The sequence below is a fragment of the Lagopus muta genome, chromosome 1, assembly GCF_023343835.1.
Source record: "Lagopus muta isolate bLagMut1 chromosome 1, bLagMut1 primary, whole genome shotgun sequence".
Classification (NCBI taxonomy): domain Eukaryota; kingdom Metazoa; phylum Chordata; class Aves; order Galliformes; family Phasianidae; genus Lagopus; species Lagopus muta.
Window position 1 is genome coordinate 154,177,834 of NC_064433.1, and position 27,879 is coordinate 154,205,712.

General features: G+C 41.6%; 1 protein-coding gene across 6 annotated transcripts in view; it reads left to right on the forward strand.

Annotated features, from left to right (window-relative positions):
- Positions 1-27,879, forward strand: part of KLF12 (KLF transcription factor 12) — a 264,660-nt gene that overhangs the window by 229,251 nt on the left and 7,530 nt on the right. For all 6 annotated transcript variants that reach the window (XM_048933311.1, XM_048933316.1, XM_048933313.1 and 3 more), the window contains one exon: positions 12,504-12,661. In XM_048933311.1, the coding sequence (XP_048789268.1) occupies positions 12,504-12,661 (158 nt within the window). The remainder of the gene's footprint in view (positions 1-12,503; positions 12,662-27,879) is intronic.

Below are 27,879 nucleotides of genomic sequence, written 5' to 3' on the forward strand. Positions count from 1 at the left end.
TCTTCCAGCTGGGAGAGTGTATCTTTGACTCCACTGAAGACACTGGCAGTTTTGCCAGACTTTCTGTGGGCCTGCATCCAAACCAGATATTTTTTTCATTTTTGAACTGATGTAGTGATAACTAAGGAATTGTTGAAATTCACATGTTTGGTACATTTGAATGGTTGGTAAGTGTAGCTTAATTACAAGTGCAAAGACTGTCTACTCACAGTTAACTGTGAAGAGTCCTGACTCAGTGTCACAGGAGCCCCCAGTGCCTGGCCACCTCACTTCCCCAGCTCCCACTAAGCAGCAGGTTTGTGATGCTAGAAATTGAAGGGGAGGTGAGTGGGGAGGCAATGAAGGATCTGTCTAGGAGGGAGCCTAAGGCGAGGCAGTCACCCCCATGCCTTGAGACTGCCTCTGTCAGGAAGGAAAGAAGGATGATTGTGGTGGGTGACCCGGTGCCTGGGTCAGGGACATAACTAGAAAACTCCCAGAGCTGGTTAGGTCCACTGATTACTTTCCATTGCTTGTAGTTCAAGTGGGCAGTGATGAAATCGCTCAGAGAAGCCTACAAACTATGAAAAGAGGTTTCAGGGGTTTAGGGTGTTTAGTTCAAGGAGCGCAAGTGGTCTTGTGTTCTGTACCTTCAGGGGCAGCAAAGTACACAGAACGGGCTTGGAAAGCACAAGTAATGAGTAATTGGCTCAGAGTCTGTTGTCGAGGCAGAAACTTTGGGTTCGTTGATCAAAGAGCAATTTATGCGGCCCTGGCTTGTTGTCCATGAATGGAATCCACCTATCTCAAAATGGGAAACAAATCCTAGTGCAGGAGGTAGTAGGGCTTATCGAAAGAGGTTTAAACTAGCTACAATGGGGGAAGGGGACAAAAGAGGGCTCACCAGAGAGGAACGTAGGGGAATGATGCTTGAGCTGGGGGTGAGGCAGATGTCTCAGCTAAAGTGCATCTACACCAATGCTCACAGCATGGACAGCAAGCAGGAGCAGATGGAAGCGATTGTGCACCAGGCTATGACATAGCTGCTATTACCAAGACATGGTGGGAGCACTCTCATGACTGGAGTGCTGTGATGGATGGCTACAAGCTCTCCAGAAGGGGTAGACAAGTAAGGAACTGTGATGGTTTGGTTCTTTATATTAAAGAGTGTTTTGATGTTGAAGAGCTTGGGTTGGGAGTGATAAAGTTGAGTGCCAATAAATAAGGATCAGGGGGAAGGTCTGTAGGGGAGACATCTTGGTGGGGGTCTGTTATAGACAACCTAATCAGGATGAAGAGAAGGACGAGGCATTCTATGAGCAGCTTGCAGAAATTGTGCCATCACCAGCATTCGTTTTCATGGGGGACTTCAACTTCACTGACATAAGTTGGAAATATAATACAGCACAGAGGAAGCAATCCAAGAGGTTTCTAGAGTGTGTGGAAGATAGCTTCCTTACGCAGCTGGTATGAGAGTCTACCAGGGGTGGTGCCCTGCTAGACCTGCTCTTCACTAACAGAGAAGGACTGATGGGAGGTGTGAAGCTGGGGACTGTCTTGGGCAGAGTGACCATGAAATTGTAGAATTCTCCATTCTTGGAGATGTCAGAAGGGTGACTAGCAAAACTTCTATCTTGATCTTCCAGAGGGCAGACTGTGTCCTGTTCAGGACGCTTGTTGCAGGAGTCCTTTGGGAGTCGCTCCTTAAGAGTGAAGGGGTTCAGGAAGCCTGGACACTGCTCAAGATGGAGATGTCCACAAGAACAGGATGTTCCTCAGTGCTGTATGGCAAGCCGTAGGGGAAGAAGATCGGTGTGGATGAACCAGGAACTGTTGTTGAGACTCCAGAAGAAAAAGAGAGTCTATGTCCTCCAGAAAAAGAGGCAGGCTACTTGGGGAGATTACAAGGAAGTTGCTAAGGTATGCAGGGAGGAAGGCAAAAGCCCAACTTGAACTCAGACTTGCCACTGCAGTAAAAGAGAACAAGAAATCCTTTTGCAAAATATGAACGGTAAGAGAACAATCAAGGAGAATTTCCATCCTTTACTTGATGCAGCGGGGAATGTGATCACTGAGGATATGGAGAAGGCTGAGGTCCTCAACACCTTCTATACATCTGCCTTTAATAGGCAGATCAATTATCCTCAGGGTACTTTACGCCCTGATCTGGAAGTCTGGGAGTCTACACAGAATACACCCCCAGTGATACAGGTGGAGACGGTTACAGAGCTCCTCCTCCATCTGGACTGCAGCAAGTCCATGGGACCAGACAGGCTCCACCCTTGGGTGCTGAGGGAGCTGTCAGGGTTCGAGCTGCTCTTGGCTACCTACCAGCATTCCTGGTTATCTGGAGAGATCCCAGAGGACTGGAGGCTTGCCGATGTGACTCCCATCTACAAGAAGGGCTGTAAGGAGGATCCAGGGAACTACAGACCTGTCAGCCTGACCTCGGTACCGGGGAAAGTTATGGAGCAAATCATCTTGGGTGAGATCAAGCAGCACGTGCGTGGTGTCCAGGGATTCAGGCCCAGCCAGCACGGGTTCATGGAAGGCAGGTTGACCAACCTCATCTCCTTCTACGACTGGGTGACCAGCCTGGTAGATGAGGGAAAGGCTGTTGATGTAGTCTACCTAGACTTCAGCAAAGCCTTTGACACAGTCTCTCACAGGCTTCTTCTGGGGAAACTGGCTGCCCATGGCCTGGACAGCTATACCCTACTTTGGGAAAGGAACTGGCTAGAGGGCCGTGCCCAGAGGGTAGTGGTTAATGGAGCTGGTGACCTGTTACCAGCTTGGGGCTGAGTGGCTGGATGACTGTGAAGAGGAAAGGGACCTGGGGGTGTTGGTTGATGCTCGGCTGAACATGAGCCGACAGTGTGCCCAGGTGGCCAAGAAGGCCAATGGCATCCTGGCCTGCATTAGGAATAGTGTGGCCAGCAGGAGCAGGGAGGTGATCATCCCCCTGTACTCAGCACTGGTGAGGCCGCACCTCGAGTTCTGTGTTCAGTTTTGGGCCCCTCACAACAAGAAAGACACTGAGGCCCTGGAGCGTGTCCAGAGAAGGGCAACGAAACTGCTGAGGGGTCTGGAGCACAGATCTTATGAAGAGCGGCTGAGGGAGCTTGGATTGTTTAGTCTGGAGAAGAGGAGGCTCAGGGGAGACCTCATTGCACCCTGCAACTTCCTGAAGGGAGGTTGGGATGAGGAGGGGTTCAGCCTCTTCTCCCAGGCAACAAACAGGACCCAAGGAAATGGCCACAAGTTGTACCAGAGGAGATTTAGATTAGACATAAGGAAGAAATTCTTCTCTGAGAGAGTGGTCAGGCACTGGAATGGCTGCCCAGGGAGGTGGTGGAGTCGCCGTCCCTGGCAGTGTTCAAGAGGCGTCTGGATGAGGAGCTACGAGAGATGGTTTAGCAGCTTGTGGTAGCAATGGTGATGAGAGGACAGTTGGACTACATGGTCTTGTAAGTCATTTCCAACCTTATAAGTCTATGATTCTATGAACTCAAAGTGCAGTGTGAGACTTGATGGGGTAGAAATTAGGTATATGTCAGTGATGCAGAGAATAAAAGGAATGGCTACCCTCATGGTGCAACCAATCCATACAAGGACAATAAAAGGATACTGTATTCCAGCATGTAGATAGTGGTCATGGATTTTTCTTTCTCAGAAATTCTATGGTGGAAAGGTTTCTACAACTTTGAGGGTTGCCTTCTATCCCAGAGTAGTTGGAGCCACTAGAAATCTTTCCAATTCTAGCAGAAATAATAAAAATGTGAAGATGTAAGTAATCTGCCCATGTAAATATCTTCATGGGGGACAAAATTTAGCTCATAGAAAGGAGGTGGCCGGGATGCCCAGAATCTTGATGGTCTTTTTTTTTCCATAGGAGTAAACCACAAATGCAAGGATAGATAGTGGAGTTTCTTCATGCTGAAGTAATATGTTTTTACATCCCTCATGGATTTGAGCCTCACTGTATTTATTTGCTATGCATAAGCAAAATACTGAAAAAGATGTAGCAAGGAGATTGTAATCTAAATGAAGATCTACACAGATATGTGTGACTGTAGATGCAGGTTCAAGTTATCATTTTGAATATACCTAGCATCTTGCACTTCAGAAATATACCAATATTCCTCATTGTTAATGAAAATGTATGGTGGCACAGTTTGCATGGCCTCTGGGGTTGTAGCAACTATTTTGATTTCTAGAGTATTTTATCATATTCTTTTATAAAAACTTCCTTTCATTAAGAGAGGGAGCTGTGGAAAAAAATAAAAATCTCAGGCTTTATTGTTTAGATGGGAGTTTTAGAAGAAAAAATTGTACTCACTCAAGTATAACCTTGCATTCAATAATTCTTTTGTCCCCAAATAATTAAATTACTTCATCTCTTTTTCTTATACAGGTTAAATAGGTATGACACTTTATCTCTGCAATAGATGCATTCTTTGCTGTAGATATTCTCAGAGACAGGAGCATTGTGAAGGGCTATGGAGCATATGAAATTGTTTTTTGAGATAGTGTTCTCTTGAGTGTGGCAGTTTATCTTTTCATATTATAGCTGAAGTGTACATGTCAATGGAGTCAACTATTTAGTAGTTAACAAAATCTGTTTGATGGCAGTGTTACAGTTGACCACCCTGAATTGCATTATACAGAGGTATCCAGGGTAATAAAATCTTTAACATATTGATAATGAGCCTTCTGAGCAGGAAGGAAAGAAGAAAAGGTCACTCACATGAGCTCCAGTCCCAGTGGATGTGGTGTCCTAATTTAATGTCATTGACTGGGTGAGATATTATGTGACAGTTTTGTCCGCTAAGGATATACAAGAGAGTTTTTAATTATCAGTAAGATGATCAGTTCCACGTTTCTTGGTATAAGCATTAAGAGGAGGTGGATACATAGGTAAGAGTTGTCACTATACAGACATTGGGAATGACTGCTGTGCAACAGTACGAGAAATCAGAATCAGAGGTACAAGAATAAAGAGAAAAAATGGTGAGCAAGTTAAAACGTGCAGGGAGTGCTGCAGTAGAAAGTGGAGCAAAAGCACTAGTCCTGCAAGCAACCAGAACAAAAGTGATAGGCATGAGCATGTACGTTCTCATCTAGTTTCCACACTGAAGATTTCAGCTCAGCTCGTGTCTCCAACATGAAAGATATGTATGGATCAGAAAGGAACAGGAAAGGTAAAAAGCAAAGCCCTATTCTGTCAAAGTTGGAAATGCTCAGTTACCCAATTTTCTGCAGTTTAGAAGGAGTTTCAGGAGTTTAAGTTGCCTGTGCATGACCATGGCTGAATGTAGTTTTGAAGGAATCATTTTATTTCTTTGTATGAGCTTGTCCAGATTTTGATTTTTACAGTGGGATATCTGCAGGTAGAACAAGTTGTCATACTGGAGTGAATTTTCTGTTTCCCAAACTGGGAGTAAATGTTTAAATAATGCACACAGTGCCTAAGTACAAGTTAGTTAACGTGTAAGTCCTGTGCTCTTTTACACAGTAAGTCTCTGGGGTACCACTTTGCTAGCTATTGAACAGCATAAAATAGACAGGAGGCTCTGGTGGAGGCATTTTTGGCATGTCATTTCAAAATTCATCACAGGCTTGATTTATAGCATTTCTCTATCTCGCAGGCAGTGTGTTTTGCAGACCTGGTCCTCCAATCAGATCTGGGGGAGATGCTGAAACATGTCACACATGTTTTTTGGCCCAGCTCCTGTTCCTCAGTAATCCATCACAAAGGAACAGGGTGAAATGTGTGTGCTTGGGTCTCAGTCTAGCGTGGAGCTGGAATACAGCACTGCTATGGGAGCTGGAAAGCACTCCCAGAGCATCACCACAGCTCAGGAGGATCAAGCAGCCATCTCATTCTCATGTCTCAGTTTAACACAGCTGCTAATGGATCATTCTGGTAAGACATGCTGCAGTTGACATTGGCACTTTTCCCAGTAGGGCCCCAGGCTCTTTCCCACTGGCAGAAGTTTGTTCCACTTACAGACATTCAGTTCCACTGCAGCTGGAGGGATGTAACATCCTGTAGTGCTGCAAGGCAGCTCAGCAGTTCAAGTGGCTTCAGCTGATCTCAGTGGAAATAAATGCTATGGATGAAGTTGTGGTCAAAGATACGGGGATTTTTTTTTATTTCTTTATTTTTTTTTGTGACCATTCTGGACAGGAGCTTAGAATCATAGAATATCCCAAGTTGATAGGGAACTATAACAATCAGCAAGTCCAATATAGGAGCACAGGAATGGCCATATGGAGCCAGATCATAGGATCTTTTTGCCTGGACTCTGCTCGTTATTCACATTGCCTCTTGTCTATGTCTCACTTACCCTTGTGATTTTCCTATGTAGTATATGTAACTGTTTGTGTATATTGCCAGATTTGTCCTTTCTTTCTTTCTTACACAAAAGGTGTAATTTCTAGTATAAAATCACCTTTGCACAGACACTGATAGAAGTACACTGCACTTGCACACTTTGCACTTGCACACTGATAGAAGTAGCTAGCACTGATACAACATGGCAGATGCTTGCTATTCATGAAACATTAATTAGGGTCTGAGAGAGAAGAAAAAGTACATATGTATTTATGCATGTACATCTGTTTGCCTGTGAACAGGACACAATAGAAACTTTGTATTAAAAAAAAGAAAGGTGTGTAAATATTTGAGGGGATAACTTTAGCTGTAGTAGCTATGGTAATATAAACTGTAATGAAAAATAATGCATATTACATTTAATCATGGTCAAATACACAGTGTTTGTGAAGTTATTTTCACTGATACCCTGAGCAGTAACATAACATTGTGAGAGCTATCAGAAAATGAAATTACATTATGTGAAAAGCTGCTAGGAAGGAAAGTAATTGAGAGCTGGAAACTAGGGAATGCGTTTCAGTTCCCTCTTTCAAACACATACAGACTACTGAGATCTTGCCTGTTACCACCTGAAACTTGAAGGTCTTAAACTGAGAAAAGGGCACTTGGTCTTCAGAGAGATTAGCTCCCTGATTGGGCTGCGTGCTGCTGAGTGTGGGTTAACTTGACTCTGAAGTGTCCTGAAGGAATCAAAGCAAATGTGTTGGGATCACTTTTGTCTCTGTCTGTCTGTCTGTCAGCTCTGTGAGCCTTGGCATAGTCTTTTACAGTGAGCTGCTTGAAATCCAGAGTTATTCGCTTAAGAGCTCTGAATTCTATAAATGCTAAAAGGAGCCAGAACTCGCCATGTTTCTGCAGCCCAGTGCCCTCTGAATTGCAAGCTAATGCTAGAGGCCTGAAGATGTTCTTCAACTGCTCACTGCAATACTATCTGCAGATATATAATACTGAATTTTCTGCTTTTATTTCATTTGACTGCACTTTTAGTTACTGTGAATGAAAGGCTGGCCAAGAAAGTATGTGTGTCTCATAAATGAAGGATTCACATTGCTACATTTATGGTATAACAGCTGATTGTCACTGTGGAAGGGGGCTACACTCCCCTTATCCTTGGCCATCTTCTCCATTGTGTCAGGGCAGGCACTTGGCAGACTCCACTATTTAGGAAACTAAATGAACAAAAGCAAACAAGCAGCTCAGTTTCCTCTTTTCAGAGTTGACTTTTCATCATCATGTGTCCCTAAGCTGACTCACTGCACAATCAGACAAGAGCTTGTGCTGGCACAGAGGAAGCAACTGGAGCAGGACTGTCCTGTTATGCCAGCTTAACCAAATCACATCCTTCAACAGCCTGAAAAACGCATGAGGACCACAGCTTGCATTATGCCTACTTTGCAGAGCATGCTCTGGCTTGCCAAGCCTGTTATCCAGACTCAGCAGCTGTGATGTGCCAGCTCCTCTGGTGCTCCTCACAGAAGAGCAGAGGGGCAGTGCCGATAAATGCCAGTGTTTTGTCCCAAAGTGAAGTCAGCATGTTTTTAGCAGTCACAGACCCACTGGTAAAGCAGTGGTAAGTCTCACATCAGCTACAGGACCAGCTAGAGGAGAGGGTAAACCTGTGAAGGATGCTATATGGTACAGTTTGTCCAAGCTTTTGCCAGGTTGCTGGGACACTGGCAAGGCCATGAGTCTCATGGTTTGGTGGCAGAAGGTAACACTGCATTTGCAACGTTGAGCAGGCTGTTTCTGTAAAGCACTTGTCACCATGTGGCACATTATATTGTATCACTGAACACAGTTCAAGGCCTCAGTAGTAGACATACTGCTGTCACAGAGCAGCTCTGCTCTGCGTATTGCTCAGAAAACACAGGGTTAGTGTAGAAGCACTGTATGTGCTTTTAGCAGCATTACTGCAGTCTGTATGAGGAGCAAAGGCAGAACACCTAAGGCAGCATTCATAGCAAGGGAAAATAATTTAGCATTACCAGACTTGTTCTAATCCCCATTGAATGCAGAACAGATAAGAATGGAGATCTCGATGGCCATCTACTGGCGAAACCTGAGTCTTTGTTTTAGCATGCAGACTTTTGCATCAGAGAAAAGCACTTGCGTGTACTTGAATTGTAAAAGCACGTTTTCACTTCTAGCTAGAAATAACAAGTTTTATAAATTAACTTAAATGCTCCCATCCAAAAAATGTCTGATTTCATTCATTCCACCCTGTGAACAGTAATGACTATAGGTGTTGCAGCTGCTTTTGGAAGCAACCAACTATCTCTCAAGATTTATGTTAGTGTAATACTTTCAGTAACAATATAGAAATTACACTGTTTTTGGTAATGATGAGTTGCAAATAAATGTCAAACTGATGAGCCAGAGCCAGAACACAATTTTCTTCTTTATTATTTTACCTTTCAAACTTGATGTATCAGCAGTAATTGGATATAACCTGCAATTTCCCCGAGATGTTACACATCATGTTGATCCTATTGCTAAACCCCACCTTGAGCTTTGAAGGCTTCCTGAGATCTTGGATGTCAGTAGGAGAGCTGACAGCTCCTCAGGGCACCCTGGCAGCTCACAGCTGCTGATGCTCTTCCAGGTCTTGATTCTGGGCAGTCTGCAAGAGATGTCTGATGTCAAGAGAGGCTACTGCTAAAGATGTTTTTTTTCTTTAAAGATATTTTCAAATTTTTTTACATTACCTTAAGCATATTGTAAACAGAAAAAAAAAAAAAAAAGGAAAAAAAAAGAAGCATTACAAAAAGCAAACAGCTTTGAGTTCCCAATCATTTTCATTCTCAAAGCGTTCATGCTTTGTGATGCCACTGAATAGTAATTCTGAAGCTCTGTAATGACCAGAGCCACCTGGCCAAGCTCAGTGGCCTTCAGCAGGCACAGAACTTGGTTTTGAGGACTTCAGGGTTTTTTTCTGTCTATGCGATCAGTTTAGTTATTTTGTAGAAAATACTCAAGAAAGTGGAGCATTTCAGAGGGTAGTGATGCACAGGAACAGGTGCCCAAGGAGGTTGTAGATGCCCCATCCCTGGAGGCATTCAAGGCCAGGCTGGATGTGGCTCTGCACCAGGGCAGCCTGGTCTGTGGTTGGCGACCCTGCACATGGCAGGGGGTTGAAACTGGATGATCATAGTGGTCCTTTTCAACGCAGGCTATTCTATGGTTCTGTGTTTTCCCTTTACTGCTCCATGACCAACAAGAAGGACTGAACTGAAAGTCGCTGTGAGAGGTACGAACCTCAGGAAGCTGAACCCATTAGGAACCCATCTTTATGTTCTTTTTAAGGCTTCCCGTGGTGTCTGCAGTTGCGCAGTGATAAGGCCTGTACAGGGCTGGCAGTGTCAGGTAGGACCTGGCCTTTTCTCCACCTGTGAGACCTGCACTATAGGATGCCCCTGCAGCAAAGGGGCTGGAGGAGATCCCCGTGTGGTATGAGCTCAGCTGTCTCGTGTGTGCCTTCTGCTGACCAGCGTGTCACTTAGCCTGCAATGCTGAAGGAAGGCATGAGGTTATGTTTGCTGTTCCCTGCTGGCGGTAACCTTTCTCCTTGTGTGCACAGCTCGTCAAGGCTGTGGAGCTCACGATGGACAATGGTAATGCTCAGCACTTTCTGTGCCTTATTTGGCTATTCGCCTGTCACCTATAACCAGGTAGCCTTGATGCTTCACTTTTTAGAAAAAGGGATTAAAAAAAACCTGAGAAATGGCAGCATGGATTGTGTGGCACCAGTGTATGCTACCCTCTCCTGTATAAATCTCTGAGAAAGTGAGAGCAGCATGCAGTGAGGTCACCTTCTGTACGTGACAAGTAGCTTTTTATGAGGTGGCGACTGTTCTCAAGGTTCGTTTTTTTTCTCAGTTCTGGCAGCATTGTAAGCTCGATCCTCCTCCCATTTGAACAAGCTGTATTTTTCAGGATCTGAACACTCAGTTACAAAACAGGCTCTTAAGACAGCTCATAAATCATGCAGCAAAAAAGTGATGCACAAATATTTAGTTTTGAAGCTGAAGATTTTCTGGTCTCGTGTGCTGCACTGTGTACCTTCAGTGTTGAGCTTTAAGATTTGATTTACACATTTGCTTTTTATTTTAGCTGGTGGGATGTTAAAAAGAGAATCTGGGGTACTCTGACTGATCTCAGTGATTCATCTAACTCAAGACTTTTATTTGCCCTGAGATGCAGATGCTTCAGTACAATTCCTTAGCCATTTCTGCAGCAGCTAAACATATCTGTATTCTTGTCACATAGTTAAAGTGCTGATGTGTCTTACTCTCTAGGGGACTCCTTTTTGCTTGTTAATGTTGATATAACGACCCTCTGCCCATTTCATCCTGTACTTCAGAAATCCCCTGTATGCCCATTTGCACATATTGTACTTTAGGCAATAATAATTAATCTGAAAAATCTCTTTGCCTGAAGGTGAAGTATAGCTGTATATTAAGTGTTAAGAGAAAAATAAAGTTGTCACAGAATTCTTTTTTCAGCAGTGCTTTCAGTTGGAATTCTACTGTAAAAACATTTAGACAAAAAGAAAGTGCAATTTGGACTGCCACAGTTTGAGACTTAAAGATTTGAAATGCATAAGTTGAAACATCAGTGAAATCACGTGCTAGTTGCATGAGATGCCTAAAATTTTAATCCAAAACAATCATCAGCAAACTTCAGAAATCTCTAGAAATGAAGTTTATGCCAGAACAGCTATAGCTGCAACAACAGTGGCTATTGTCACAGATTGAATCTTGGTGTTGACACGGGAGCTTCTCAGTGAATACCTCAGTATCGGTATTTCCAGTTCCATTCTTAGTATCTTAGCTTCCCCAGAGGTTCATGCTTCTTTTTGGGAGCACATTCCATTTCCTTCCCTATGATTCATTTTCATTTGACAGTCAGAAGTTATTTCAGGAGCTGAGAACTTCCACGTTGAGAGTTTAAAAGAGCTCGCTGATGTCAATAAACCTGGGAATGTGGTGGAAGTTCCAGAAAGTTGAGGAAGGGTAATGTTGTTCACACACTCGAAACAGCTGAGCAAGCTACTATAACTGTAGGTGAGCACAGCCGCTGTGCAGTATAACTGTAATGGAGCTGATAAGGAAATCAATGGATAATGATTTATAGGTAGGTAATATAGTTAACAGAGATCAATAAGGGTTTGGTTCATGTACCAACTTGATAATATTCTTGGCACCAGTTTGTCTAGCTCAAGGCAAGTGCATTGTTGTAGCAGAATTTCTTCAAAAATTTGACTCAATGTGTACTGCGTTTATAAACTAAAATAATATGACTTTTAATACTACATTTTAGTTGCTTAAAATTGGGATAACTGATAGGACATTGGAATAAATGGAGTAAATCTTCTGTGAGTGTATGCATTTTTTTGTGGAAGGTTCCCTGGCCCTGTGCTGCTGCTAAATTCAGTGGTCTGAAAGGAGTTCAGTGGGGCTTTTGAGCAGCCTGGTCTAGAGAGAGGTGCCCCTACTGATAGCAGGGGTGTTGGAACTAGGTGATCATAAAGGTCCCTTCCAACCCAAACCATTCTGAGCTTCTGTGATTTTTGGGTGATTGAGAAGTGTTAAATAAGGAAATTGAAAAACCACTGCTTCCAGGTGATGAGAATCTCTTGGCAATCTGTATACGAGGACACAATAGATATTTGGCCAAATGTGAGGATTCATAGCCAAGATCTGGGTTCTGGAAACACTTCTTCATAAAAGTTGTCAGAATTTTTACCAATTTAAACATGTCAAGGAGAAATCACTGAGTCTTTGTAGAAGATTGTTTAGAAATCAATGTTCACTGAACTTGGAACTGGACACGTAAAATAGAAATAAAGTCAGGCTGGTTCGTTATTGAGGCATTATTCCAAGGTGTTTTCTCTGGCAATAAGCACCTCTTAATCAAAACCTGAATTATGTGATACTGCAAAATATACTGTCATTCAAACATAAAGTTTCAAAGAGGTGCTGCTGAGTGTTATGCAGAAAAGGAAATATTTAACATTTAAGATCAGGTTGCCTTTGGCACAGTGCTTTACTACTACTCATTTTTTGAGGTCCAGGATATAATTTGTGCTCTTGCTTCATTTTTCCTTTTTCCCTCTTTTGTTCTTTAGTTCAATTTCGCCATTCAGTATTGAGAGCACAAGGCGTCAGAGAAGGTCTGAGTCTCCAGACTCCAGGAAGCGGCGCATCCATCGGTGTGACTTCGAGGGATGCAACAAAGTATACACAAAAAGCTCCCACCTGAAAGCTCACCGGAGGACGCACACAGGTAAGGCTCTGCTGGCACTGGCATTGCGTGGTTCTGTCAAGCCTTTCTGCCTAATTTAGGACCTATTGAACTTGCCATCCTAAGCCAGGAGATAAAAGCCTGAATATAAATAACAGGGATGTCTGCAGGTGCGTCTGAGCTTTGGCATGGTGGTACTGATCAAAAGCTTGCTTTGGAGTCGGAACTTCCCTATCATTCTCACTTCCCATGTTTTGCTTCTCAGTACAAGCTCTCTTAGCAAAAACTGGACTCTTTTCAGTTGAAAGTTAACAGAAAAGTAGCCTGCATGGATACATCTAATGTGTTTCAACAACAAGGGATGATCGTTGTTTGGGACCAACCAAAGCTATTCAAAATAAAAAAGCCTCAAGAAGTGTAGACGTAAATCTTCAGCACCAACTTCTTCACTCAGCAGCCATGCTCCTATTGTACTATTATTTGCTTTTACAGACGAAGCCTTTCAGTGATAAGTGTTGCTAAATACAATTGAATTGTAAATTCAAGAACTCAGAATTTCTTTCTGGATATTTTCTGATGCATCTATTACATACTGAAAATGGAAGTCAGTCATTTTATGAGAATAAATTGCACTGGATCCTTGTGACACAGATGCAAGAGAGATGCATCTGCATGAGCTGGATCTCATTCACTGATATAATACGTAATCGATACCTGGTTTTCTTATTGACCCTAAGGGCTGCTTGCTACTACTCTGCATGACAGGCATGTGAGAGTAGCTGAAGCACTGATGTGTAATCGTTGTGATTTTATTGTGGATAAACTCAGGAACAACTCTTTGAGGTCATCTAGAACAATTTAAAAGGTTACCACTGGAATGGCTAAAAAGGCAGTGAACAGAATGCTGCTGATCTTAAATTAAATGTATTGATTAATCTGTTCTTAATGTACTTCAACATTCTTGTAACTCCTTGGAGACAAGATGGTGTTTGTCCAGCATTCTAGCACAGTGTTGGTTTTTGCTGAGAACCTGCTGGTGTTTTCTGTGTTATTGCATAATCTAAATGTTATGAGATACTACTTCAAAAAACAAGTGATGGCTTCTCCATTTCAGATGAAGCCACTTCTTCATCACTCTTTTCAGTACATCTTTTGATTAGCAGGGCTTTCACTGAGAGGAATAGAGCAAGACTTTGTCTTGATATTTATCACTTAACTCATTCCTGTAAAAAGAAAATCCTTTCCTAGAACAGCAGGAATGTTCTGGCTATTTCATTAGTTCCCCTCCAGGCGAATTATTCTGATTTCTTCATGTCTTCCCATTAATGTTTGTGCATTCTCTCAATGTATTATGTTTTGTCTTAATTATTTTTTCTTCTTTCTTCTTTTTTCCCTATATATTTTGTCGTCTAATGCTTTTTATGTACTCCTATCCTTTGCCTTGCACTCTGTCCTTTGCTTTACTTTTTTATCCCACTGTAGCTCTCTACTCCTCTCTCTTTTTCATTCTTCTGTTTCCTAAACTGTTTCTCTATTCTCTAATGATTCTGTAATTCATTAATGATCTCCTGGCTGATAACTCTTGCATATAAAGCAGCCAAAATCAATGTTAGGTATTCTGCACTACTGAATGCACTGAGTGCTCAAAACTAGACACGGAAAGCTAAAATGTAGTTGATAATTCCAACTTCTGCAGCTATAACTATCCAGTAGCATGAAGAGAGTTTCTGTACCAAAAGTAATCATAGAATTCATCTATCCAGCTTTGGCTCATCAGCAGTTAATGTCTAGGCTATGCTATCTGTCTGGAATCTCTGGGTAGTCATAGAAGAGGGATTGGCACCTCTGGGGCACATTATTCCCTCTTCAGGTTGACCCAGGAATTGGCATCTGAAGGTACTTCTCCTTCACTGTTGAATGCAGGGGAAGCTCAGGTACTTGCCTGTTAGCTGGCTGAACTGAGTACCCATCCCAAAAGGCAACTGCCTGAAGTATTTTGGATATTGGTTCATTCCTTCAAGGACAGAACATTAGGAAAAATAACATCAAATCAAAAACCTTCATTAAATGGTTGATCAGCTGTTAACTGTTCTATCATCTACTCATGCATGCTTCAATATTAGAAGTAAAGTGTAGTCTATAGAGAAGGTGAGCACTGAACTTAGCCAGAGATCCAGTGAGAAAATCCGTATTGTGCTGATAAATCTGTTTTCAGATACTTCTTTGGTCTTGGTAAGAAGCTGCTGTACTTTGACTTCACATATAGCATTGGCCATGAGCATACCCCATGTAGTAATCTCATCTTACATTTTTTATCTTGGCTTGCACTGTTGCTTCAGGCAAAATAAGTTAATTATTCACGTATGACCCACAGTAATTAGTGTGCAGTTTTGGATAGGTATAAATGAATTATGACAGCTAGGCACGCAAGGATGAGCACGTTTGAATAGGAAACTTTCTGAAGAAGGATCACAGAAACTCAGCATTGCATAATCTTGACTTTTTTTTTATACAGGCTGGTTGCACTAACAATTTTTTAACTATGCAGAATGTGTTTGAAAACTAATTTTCTTTTTCATTTACTATATGTGCATATTAAATTCACTCACAGTAACATTTGTTTGGATATCAGAAGAAAAAATATGTGATTTTTTTTTGACGGGACAAACAGCATTGATTGGCAAGTAAATTTCTTTTGAATGTAATTAAAAATGGAAGCAAAATGTTACACACAGTACCCATTGCATTCAGTTCTCGTGGAGTCTCCCTTCATTTTCAGGATGCTATCATGTGGCTTCTGAGTACTTCTCAACTTTTCCTCCAAGCTCAGTGCAGTGTGTGGGCACGGAATCCACTGGGGGGCGGCCTTGAATTGTGCATTAGCTCTGAAACTTGGAAACGTGCAAGTGAAACCTGGAATCGTTGGAGCGTTTCATAAATCACAAACACTTGCTATTAAATTTCTCTTTCTAGTATCAGGTTCTTGGTGTTGCTTTGCCAAATCATCAGATAAAGCTATCAGGAGGTATCGGGTGTGATGGAGAGCCTTCTGGGCTCACCATCAATCTTGCAGCACAGGTATATCAACTCTTTCTGCAAGGAGAAAATTGTGAGAAAATGGCTTATCGAGGTTGTGTTGAGTTGGTTTCTTCTTCAGAAAAATATTAATGTGTGTTTCTATAAAGGAATAATCTGAAAAATCAGAAAGTTAGCAGCCTTGGGTTGCATTCCTCGTCTGCGTGTGTCCATGTTATGTTCAACACAGGCACTCCTATTAGCTCAGGGAGTTAGTGGTGGTAGAGAGCTAAAACTTCCATTCCCTGCAAGCTCAGTACAGCCTGGTGTACTGACTTGTAGCTCATCTTCTTTAGTTTGCATCTTTTGCTTTGAAGACAGACAGGGAAAAAACTATAGCATTATTTTATGACATGTAACTGCCATTTCATATCATTTAGGAGGTATTAAAGTTGCTGTTGATGGTTCTAGTAGGGCAGCTGAACATTTCAGACTAAAGCAATACTCATTCTTACCACTGTATTTTCTTTTGGTTTGATTTGGTTTGGTTTTGTACCATCAAAATTTACTTCTAAAAATATTTACATTTATCTTAAAGAGATATTTCCTTTTCTACTAGACCTAGTTTGTGAAAGATCTACTGATTCTCTTCCTTTCAGACAGAGGTTATGAAAATCTGCTATGTTTTATATAAATTGAAGAGGCAAATCTTCTGTTGAGAAACTGGCATGGGTTATAAAAATTAGATTTTAATATCTGATCTGTGATGTTGATGCAACTGGAAGTCATGGGACTTCGCAGCTGTAAAATTGGCAATAACTATCAAAGATTTCATTATTTTGGCAAAAAGTATGCAGATATTTTCATGCCATATATTCAAAGACGTATCTCAGCCTTCTCTCTAATTGGCTGCAGATTTCTGAAATGGCAATGAAAAGCTGCAAAGTGCTCAAAAATATTTGCAATCTCCCTGCAATATTTCATGTGATGATTATTTTTTAATTTTTTAATTATCTGTAACTGTAATGAAACTAAGTGAGCTGGAGATGTTGAAGGTGGATGGACAAAGCCATGCGGTTAGGTTAGGGCAAGACAGTAACGTCTCAGGTGACATAATACATCTCAAGTGTATGTGCAAGTCATTTGGAAAATAACACCTTCTATTTATTTCAATGGAAACCACAACAGATATGAAGAGCACAGTTACATTATTTGATAGAGAAAACTCTCAGCTATAAAACACTATTTTGCAACGTAGTCACCACCATTTGCAATGCATTTTTGCCAGTGATGAACAAGAGTCTGTATGATACACTTGTAAAAATCTGCATGGCCATCCGGAATGTGGTTTGTCTTTTACATCACTCTCCCTACTGCTGAAATGTACTGCCACCACCTCACTCTGCTCACATACACTGTTTACTCTACACAAAAGTTCAGCAAGCCTCAAGGAGTATCAGTGAGTGCATTTTTTTTCCGCACAGAGGAATTCAATGACACACCATTGCTTCAGATGCACTTCCATGTCAGATGCCATTTTGTCAGACTGCCCCCCTGCTGCCATCTGTCACACAGCAACAACATGTAACGGAATACTGGGGGAAAGGTTCAACCTTTGCTGCCATACCACCAACATCTGCTTCTGATGTTGTGAGCCAACATCATAAAATACGAGGTGTTACTTTCGGAACAGACTTCATATTGCTATAATAGTTTCAGTCACATAGTAGTGTTGGATAAAGGTTGTGTATGGAAAGATGAGAGATGGAGGAAGTGAGCTTTAAGGAAAGAGGGAGTTTAAGAACAGACACCCGGGATCCTCTAGGCTAAGTGCCATAACATTACAAACGAGTTCTGAAAAAGTGAAAATACCTTTTGGATGGATAACAGTTATCACAAGAAAAACACACAGAGCCATTTCTGTGTGTACTGATTTCAGTTGTCTTGGTGTAAAATGCATTAAATAATAGAAAATGTGAATATAAGAAAATGACAGTTTCTAGCTGCCTGCAGAGATACTGGAGGAAGCCCATCTCTGCACTGCTGGCCTTCGGTGATGTCCGTGGGCATGCACTATGTGCACTGCTAAGTTCTTCCACACAACAGGGGCAAGCTGTCGAATTGGCCACATCTATTCTGATTCAAAGGTTATCTGGTCTGTAAATCCTAGTCTGTAATATCCTACTTCAACCCGAATGACAGGCCAACTGGTACCAAAACTAACCTTTGCATATTGTGACCCAGTTTTCATAGACATTATCTGTCTCCTCGTAAATGGAGAGCACATGTAAATTTGAGCCATATTATGTAAACTGAAGAGGCAAATTATCCTGTCTGCTAGGGGGCTTGGTAAAGAACACAGATTTGAAATGTATAATGGATAGTTACATGTGGAGTATATTTAAAGATCTTCCCTTTCTTCTAAGTGTGTGGAGTACACTGTGTGGTGTGAATGCGTCACAGCCAAAGTGGTGCCAAGCACAGGCAGTATGACCTGAGAAATCTAACCCACTAACTACATAGTTATTTAAAGGGATTTTGATTTACGTTGGATTTCACATCTAAACTTGCTCACAGCTAAATCCATTTCTAGCTTCATGTGGCCACCCTTTTACCATATGAAAATGCCCAAGGAGTTTAAAATTGTGAATCATCCTGAAGAATTGAATAAAGAAATAGATGCCAGCTTTAAGGTTATAAGGAATGTGATTTTTCAACATCTGTTACAGAAGAGATTGTTTTCTGTCTTCTCATTTCTGTGGTGTTTTTCTTATAGCCAGCATTGTAGGAGTAGTAGGCAATTTCTTTTTCCTTGAAACTGTATTTTCAGTCATTAGTTACTGATTCCTAGAGGAATGTGGCAGAGTTGCTTCCTGGGGTCAGTGGCAGCAAGGGCCTGGGATGTTTCAGTAGGCGAGAAGTGGGAATGGATTCAATCCATTACTGTAGGGCAGGGTGGGAGTCTCATAGGCATGACTGTGGCTTTGCTCCTGTCTCTGAGAGGCTGAGGAAGGCATGGAAGCTTCCCCCCTGTCTGAAGCACCTCCTGTGAGACACAGGGCTGACTGCTGCTTTTCATCCGTGAGTCCCAACCAACGCTGAGTCCGAATCACCCTTCTTGGTGCCAGCGCTGCAGAAGTTGGGGCAGCACTCACAGAATCGTGCTGAATGCAGCCCCTGGGCCAAATAATTTTTTTCAGTGTTCGGAGTTTTGTCCTTGATCAACGCCTATATCATTCCTGAGATATGAGAGCAAATACCTTTGCAGCAGACGTAATGAAACTTACTTGTCAGTGTCAGGGTGTTCTCCCCAGCATTACATGGAGACACTAAGCATCTCAGAAATGTGATTTTGTACCTGAGAAAATGACATTTCCTCCCCAAGAAGTTCCTTTTTCACTGGGTTGAGACACCACCCTAGAGGAGAGAGGGCTAGTGAGTACATGGGTGTTTTATTTAGTCTGTGCTTTTTCAAACATTGCATTCCTCTCGCTCACTGTTGCTCCATATATTATTTTAATATGAAAGGGCCCCTGTCATTAGTCTTTGTTCACTTTTTCCTTTCAGCAATTTCAGAGCAGACTTAAGAAGTCGGAGGCACCAAAAAAGTTATTTTTGCACCGTAGGTTTAAAACTCCATTCATTACCTGTTGTTTTCTTAAGGTCTGTTTAATGCCTTTTGCTGGCTATATGTTCCAGAGAGATATTTACAGGTTTGTAATCCCTCCTTAGACAAGTATTGGGAGGAAGCAACATTTTTAAAATAATCCTCTTGGATTTGACTTGAACTGTGTAGACTTTTGGCCTCCTTTAAAATTAACGTCTCTTTGTCACCTGCCCTCCAGACTCTCTCTTCAAAAGCCCAGCTTTCCTTTCTCATGTCCTACGTGCTCCATAGGCTCTTATCCCAGAACTCTTCCTCCTGCACGTAAACCTGATGGGTGAATAAAGCTGCAGCAGCAGGTTCCTGCGCTGTTCCAGAACTTAGGAATTCAAACAAACAAAGCCAGTTTTAATAGCAATTTGCTTTAAGTAAGATAGGAGGTTCTATTTGTATTGGGTGACGCTTTTATTTTTTAAGAAACAATTTTCTTGTAGTGTTTAAAATTTACTGCCAGATTCAATAAACAGTAGAGCTTTCCAGTGTGGAAACCAGTGTATTTCATGGAAGTCTTCATGTCTAGTTTTCTCTCTTCATGCAGTTTCTATTTAGAAGAAACACAAATTATTCTGCTGGTTGACTATGTACCAGGGTATAAAGGCAGACTCACCCACGCCACCACATCGTGGTAAGGTGATGTTCAGAAATATGAACCTCTACTAGCTGCCTGAATGTACTGAGATAGTTGTCCGAATCCAGCTACTTACGGGCAGGTGTCCATACCACAGGGAGCTTGTACATCCAGTTCTCTTCCAAAAGCTGCTCTGTGGAAAGTTAAATGATTTCATTTCTGGCGCATTTTGCAAACTCTGAACTCACCTTACACACAGGGAGTCGTTTCTCTGCATTGTAGGTCTGATGCTGTGCCGATATGGAAGGGTGCCCACATGGTTATTCCAAGGCACTTTGATGGGAAAGCAAGTCTAATTGTGTCTGTGATTGCTTTCAGTCTCTAGGTTATGAAAAATATTTGCAACCATGCCCCTTGACTTTGTAAATATGGGGTGCATATGTGTTTTGTCTGTGTGTGGCACAAGGGAATAATGATGATTTCATTATGCAGAATAGAATTTTCTCTAAGTGAACCATTTAGTTCTTAGTATTCTACCTCCAAAGAACTGTAGTTCATCTGAGGTCTCAGGCATGATTGTGGTCTACCATTCTATGTAACTCTGCAGTGGCATGAAGGCAAGAAAGACCTCTCTAATCCCATTCCCTCCAAAGTGCTTTCCCAGATGTTGCACCCAGATGCACCCAGACCTAGAGAAGTAAATACACATCACAGAGCTTCCAAGGACTTTAACTCTTGCAGCCCGCTCTTCCAATCCCAGGCAGAGAATCGGTTAGCAACTTGCTGCTGAAACATCCAGTATTGGTGATCCCCACATGTCCTTTGCAAAGCGTGAGTGGAATTGCTCATGCCCATCCTTTGCAGGGCAGCCTGTCAGTCAGAAACAAAGTCCTTGAGAGTAACTGCAAGTAAGTTTCACAAAAGCCTTTGCTTTAATATTTTACTCAAATTTCCTTTCTTCTTGTTTTTTTTCTTCTTTGCTTTTTCCCATGCCTTGAAGGAAAAAAAGAAAGCAGAGCCTGAACGCTAGTGTTTTCAATCTTTATTTTTTGCAAATGAGTAAGCAGAAAATTGGGAAAATTCTACAAAACTTCTCCTTTCCTGTGAGAAGAGAAAGATCAGATATGTAGGACAGGTGATTCTTTTCTATATTTCAGTATTTTCTCTACTCAGAATATGAAGCTTTGTGGTATCTTGCTTACATTAACTCTAATGATCTCCCAGACTCTTCCCTCATCTTGTGTATTTTGTTGGTTAATATTTTTCTTCCGTATTGTATTTGTTTATTCTATATTTTATGGTGATAAAATTGGTATCTCTACATTTGAAAATCTCACTGCTATTCACAATTCTTTTTTTTAGCAAGCAAAGTTTTTAGGGTTTTTTAATGCTTTGATTCTGTGAACAGAGTGGCACACCAGGGTCCTGCCCTCTGAATGAAGCAAAGCTTATCCCCTGGAGCCTTTGGTTGTTGTTTAAATATTATTATTATTATTATTACTATGGGACTTTTCTTTGTTTGTTTGTTTGTTGTTGTTTTGGTTTTAGTTTTCATTCCATGAAACATCAGTATTGCTCTTGCTGAACATGGTGGAGCAAGTCCTGGAGCATCCAGGAGGAGCGGCAGGAGCAGAATCAAAGGCATAGTTCTTGTAGATGGGAAAGGAAATGTCACTTAATTGCCATCTCCCTTGCAGTTACGGACCACAAATAAAAAATGATGTTTTATTTGAGGAATCCAGACTAAACCCCAGAGCAGCAGCACCCTAGAAAAAGAGAGTCACTGTGCAGGTGTGCTGTCACCCTGTGTGCAGTTGGCTGCTGATGTAAGCAGAGGCCTGTTGCATCACCTTTCCCAAATTTCTTTGTGAGTGGATGTTGCCATAAAAGGAAAAATCTCATCATTCCCAGGGAACTGAAGTTTTGATGGTCCCATAATGTGGCTGCAGACCAGAAGGAAATTTCCATTCCCTCTTCTGCTCCAAGTGGATATACATATATATGTAAGCAAGTACATATACCTTAGTGTGCATGTATGTGCATACATACATGTGAAAAATCACCTTGACATATGGAAAAAATGATCAGGAGATTTAATAAATGCTGTTTGACATCTGTTGTTGGGATTTGATCGGACTCCTGAATTCAGGCACGTGGGAAGAGGCTTTTTACAATTCCAAAAATGTTATTTTTACTGTTGTAATAAGCATTGTGTTTATCATTTTATTTCAGATACGTCTTTGGTAAGGTACATGACCAATCCTTGTCACAGAGTGTTAATTCGTTTGTTTCTCACATAGTGCTAGGTATGTTCAATCAAGGGACAAAGCCTCTGCAGAACTTTAAGGAGAGAAAATGTGAAAGAAAAGCTGCATGTGTGAACTTTTTCTCTTCTGAGTGTACAGTGACAGAACAGGGCTGAGACTGATGAAATAAATTTGGAGAGGTGGAGTTATGGAGAATCTAGTTCTTGTGAGTCTGAAAACAAAGAGTTTTTCTTATTTGTATAGAATAGCAATAAACTGAAGCTGAACCTAAAGGAATGTTGGAACAACATGCAAGAGAAGGAAATAGATTATGGTCCTGAACTAGTACTGGTCTTGCAGAGGGAGTGACAAGGAGGGCCAGGGTGACAAACAGCACTCATAGTCAACAATACAGTGAAATGAAAGATACCTGTGTGCTGTGATGTGGGAAAATAACTTGTATCTGAATTATCAGAATCAGAGCTTGAACATAATTGCTTTTAAAACTGTCAGAAATCAGTTGAAGTTCTGTCTGTTGTTTAAGAGTGCAGATTTTCACTGTGCTTTTGAATTGAAGAAGTCATTTTGTTCATGTGAAGTAACCATGTCCCTTTGCTTTGCCTGAGAACAAGGAGTAAAAAACCTGAATTTCAAGACACGTCACAATTAGCACTGTACATCCTGTTCTGCTCGTCGAAATTATTTTCCCAGACTTGCTAAACTGATACGAAACTTTAATCTCTTCCCAGAAAGATCTTTAATTTGCATATTTCAACAATGCTGAAACAAAATTCAAATTCATTGTATTCACCAAAAGGATAATTTGGAAACAGAGATCCAAAATCACCTTTTGAAAGACATTAGAATAGTCGAATTAGGCTTTTGAGTCAAGATGGTTCAAAATATTTCAAACGTTCAGAGGGGTGGAACTGAGATCTAATGGTCTTCATACAGAAAGTAAGTTGTTCCTAATACACTGCTATTCACTTTCTGTGCAGCTTTGGGAAGGCGGCTTGTGCTCACTGCATTGGTTTTCCTACCTGCAGAAGACACAGTGTTTGTTACACGGTGCTATTATGAAGCCAGACTTTTATAAAGTATTAATATACTTTTGTAAAAAGATATCTTTGCAAGGCACTCTGAAGTTGGAAAGTGCTTTATAAGTGCTCAAATGTTTTTTCATTAAAAAATTATACTAATAAAAATGTCACACAGAACATGAGTTGTCATTTTTCCCTTTTCCTTGTGTCTAAAAGCTAAGCTGCCCTCTTCCTGCCAGGAGTGCCTGAGGATGCTCTTTATAAGATGGTGTTTTTGCTGTAAAAAGATTTCTGCCTGAAATCACTTACTTTTAGTAGAAATGCAAACTCTAATTACCCATTATTCGTGGTTTTCAGTTTCTGATTTTCACTCTTGCAGTCTCACAGTTTGTGTTTTAGAATGGTTCTGGTGTTTACATGAGAGCTGAAACCCAGTTGGCATAAATCCCAAATGCTATATATTTTGCATAGTGCTCCACGTATGTTGCAAACTACTTCCGCAGCAGAAACCAAACCAGGAATAACTCTGAGATGTCCTGACCCTGCAAAATTGCAGACCTGTTGACTTCAACTAGAATATGTAATATCATCAGACATCGGCAGAGGCATGGTTGCTGTGTTATTTGTTCTCTTTCAACTTGTTGTGGGCTAACTCTTTAGGACCTCATTCTGTTCTGTTTTGGTTTGTTTTGTTGGTTTTTCTTTTTGTGGGAAATACTCCTCCAAGACTAATGACAACAGAAACTGAATAAGGAATGTATAAAGATGTGGCTGTGAGTAGCAGAGCTGGGCAGGAGCCACCCGTTAAACCATGCAAGTTTGGCTTAAGCCGTTGTACTTTGTGAATGGAGTGAGGGACAGCATCTCCCTTACGCTCCCACGCTCCTTGTTTGGAAACACTGCACAAAACTGTAAACAGTTTCATTTCAAGTGTTTTGCAAACTTTTTCCTTCTAAATAAAAATTGAATTTTAGCACGTGGCTCTTTCACAGGATAATGAAAGCTTAAATGCAGACAAATGTGACTAGATGGCTAAGCCTGTAATCCTCAACATTCCCCTGAGTATACTTTGTTGGTGAATCTTACTTGACGTAAAAATGTTATCTGTTTCAAAATTATGACTACCATTGCAGAAGGGGCCACAGAGAGGAGAAGTAAGAACTCAGATTCATGGTGAGAGTTACATGGAGCAAAAGCAGATAGATGGGACATAGTTGGGAAGGGTCATGACATCACCTGTAATAACAGAGAAAGAAAGGAGTTCATGTCAGAAAAAAATTGGTCACTTTTAGATCACTGGGATGTTTTCTGTCCTGGCAGTAGACAGTTACCTCATCATTACTCAATAGCATAATTGCCAAAAGCCTGCTAAACAGATGAATAAATGAAGCTTAAATAATACACAAACGAAACAGACTACAGGTGTACAACAGAGTATCTGCAATTTCAGTCAGTGCATTTTCAGAGAATGCAAGCCCAGCTCTGTTCTATGGAGTTCCTGAGCAGTCTCCATGCTGGGAGCACACCTTATTACTCTTTACGTAGGACTTTTGTTGCACCTTTCTTTGAAGAATCAGCATCAAATACTGTGATTGCAGCTAGTTGGTGGGCAGAAGAAAATTGTTGAGGAGTGTACTATGTGAGAAATGCTCGTGCAGAGCAGGTTGTGGTTCCTTCATCTGTTACACGATGTGATGAATTGCTGGTATCAACGTATGGCATCTTTTCTTTGGAGTGTGTGAATGTCACTGAACGGTAAAGTAGAAGTTTGGGGGAGATTTATTTCCATGGATGAATGATCTTCCAGAAGTTAAGAGTACATGAATGCTGTAGGGAGGGCAGAAAATTTTTGAAGGATTGACTAAATAATGGTCATTATTCAGCATTATTAATTCATTATTTGCCTGAGTTTAGAGAGATTGTGTGAATAACTATTGTAACTGTGTTCTTATGTGCTTAAGTGAGAGGCGTCATGGTAGCATAGGAAAATTAATATAGTAGTACTAATTAAACTAATTTGGATTGTGGCATCTGGATTAGAAAAGGCAATGTTTTGGAGGGCTCTTAGAAACAGATATTTTGTTTTTAGAAGATTAAAAAATGACTAGTTCCATCCAGGGCATTGAGTCATATGTTTAAAACTTTCTAATTAACTTTTCCCCTCCAGACAATAGAAAATACTCATTTTCTACAGCAAACAGTCTAGAGGAATCTTCTCATGCTCCTCAGTCTCACTTTATTTGTGTAAATGACTGTCAGGATATACTGTTTACCATCCATTTCTTGCAAAGCTGTAGGGTACCACCAGAATGTGATTTCTCTATGTTTCAGGATCTTTTTTTCAGATTTCAGGTCCAAGTAATAGAATTTGCAAAGTCTGGTGGGGAAGTAGAAGGCTAGCTCCCATGAAAATGATCACAGCTTCAGGCTTTTATTTTTAAACAGGCTCCTTCTACGAGTCTAAAACCTTACAGATTCAGAAGATTAAATTAGCTAATGGTGTTTTTTCTTTTTCCAGTTTTCTTTTTGTCCCTAATTACCGCAGGTTCTTAGTTTCTTTCCATGCTATGTTTCCTGCTGTTTCCCAGAACTTGTCTACTATTTTGTCTTCTCCATTCCCATGTTTCCACTACTTAGGGCAAGGAGCCTGCCTTTGCTCTCAGAGAGGAGCTGAATGAGCACTTGAGTGCCTCGGTGCATGGCAGTAACTCTGAGGCCCATGCTCTGGCATCTGCTGAGCTATTGAAGGAGCCCAAGAACAAGAGGTACATTGAACCTGCGAGTGTCTTAGATATTTCATCTAAAGTGCTCACACGAGGCAGAAGTGCCCGAGTTGAAATGGTCGAGTGTTTGACTTTGACATGGCCATTACCAAGCAAAAGGTTCACAGTTAATGCAGTATTGCCTATGAATAAGAACTTATTTTTCTAGCGCATAACCATCCAGAGATAATGTAGGAGTTTTATAGAAAATTGTAATTTTTCCCCTAAAACTAGGTTTGTGTAAAATGTTGTCATTAATCTTTAGGGAAAACTGCATCTGAATTTCAAAGTTTCTTTGACAGTGGCTTTTTTAAGGTGCATATTACTGAATGTCTTTAGAGTAACACTGCATTGTCTTGTTTTTTTCTTCCTTACGCTATACGTCTGTGTTTAATTGAAAATAATGAAAGGTCTCCTTGGGTTGAACTTGTAAAAGATATTTTCCGTCAGTGGTGTAAATAGCGTGAGAGGAATGCAGTTAGTCCTGTCCCTTGCACATAGCTCTGTAGGGGCTGGGTACGCCGGACTCATTGAGGAGAAGGGCTCAAAGCAACACCTGGGAACTTCAGCTGGGTGACCCATGCTCACATCTTCCTATTGGCTGGCTTCCATTTCCTATCCGCAGTGATACCCTTTTAAAGGACAAACAAACTAGTTCTGGCATTTTTCTGTCATCTTCCATCCCTTCCTGCATCAGGTTTTCCCACTGCTTTTCTACCACAGAAGACAATTTGGAACTTTTTGTACCAAAGTGGCTATTGCAGTGAAGGATCTTGGGATCAGCAGAGACACAGGTTTTCAGATCTTTTTCAGTGAGGATCCAGAGCATGGGAAGTACCTCTCTGCTTTGTTCAGGAGGCTTCTGTTATCAAAGAAGCCAATGGGGGACAAGATCACAGTTTCAAGAGAAGAATGTTTACAGTAAAGCTGGAAGCAGCAAGCACTTCACTTATAAATTGTTCATGTGGTGTGACAAGGCTATTTGGGTAGACCTGCCAGGTCACACAGGAAGACTTATATTGCACAGTGCTTCACACCAACTGTTTGCGGCAAGGACACATACACAAGATAGTTCCGTGGCAGATTAGGGCACATTTTATAGCACTTTGTCACTGGCAAGAGTGCATGATATGCTGTCCGCCATGCAGCTCCTGCCTGTCCTACTCACAGGAGGACAGTGAATGTTTTTCTGCACTCTGTGCTCTGTTGAGACCCTTAAAGTCAGGTCGGTGACATGAATGCTGGCAGAGCACTCTGACAGCACTGTGGGTTTTGCAAATCCAGCCAGCATTGGGTATACTTAGATACTAGGGGATTAGAGAGTGAAAGGCAGGCCTACGTAAAGAGGTCTGGGAGTTTGGGTTGACAACAAGCTGAATGTGAGCCAGCAGTGTGTCCTGGCATCCCAAAGGGCCGACCGTATCCTGGGGTGCAGCAGGCCCAGTGCTGCCATTTGGTGAGAGGAGGGGCTGTCCCACACTGCTCTGTGCTGTGCATCTCCAGCACTGGGGGCAGGGCTGGGTGCCACAGTGTAAGAAGGACATAAAACTATTAGAAAGTGTCCAACGGGGGCAATGAAGATGGTGAAGGGTCTGGAGGGGAAGATGCATGAGAAGCAGCTGAAGTCCATTGATTTGTTCAGCCCAGAGCAGAGGAGCTGAGGGTAGGCCTCATGGCAGCCTACAGAATGGCATAGAGCTGCGGCAAGGAGGGCCAGGGTGGGTGTCAAGAAAAGGTTCTTCACCAGCAGGTGGTCAAGACTGAACAGGCTCCCCAGGGCCTGTGGTCATGGCACTGAGCTACAAGAGACCAAAGAGTGTTTGGATAGCGCTCTCAGTCACAGGGTTTGGGTTTTAGGTCGTCCTGTGTGGAACCAGAAATTGGACTTGATTCTTCCAGCCCCGCATATTCTGTGATTCTGTCACCTTGGAGCCTGGATCACTGGTTTCTCCTCACAGCAACAGT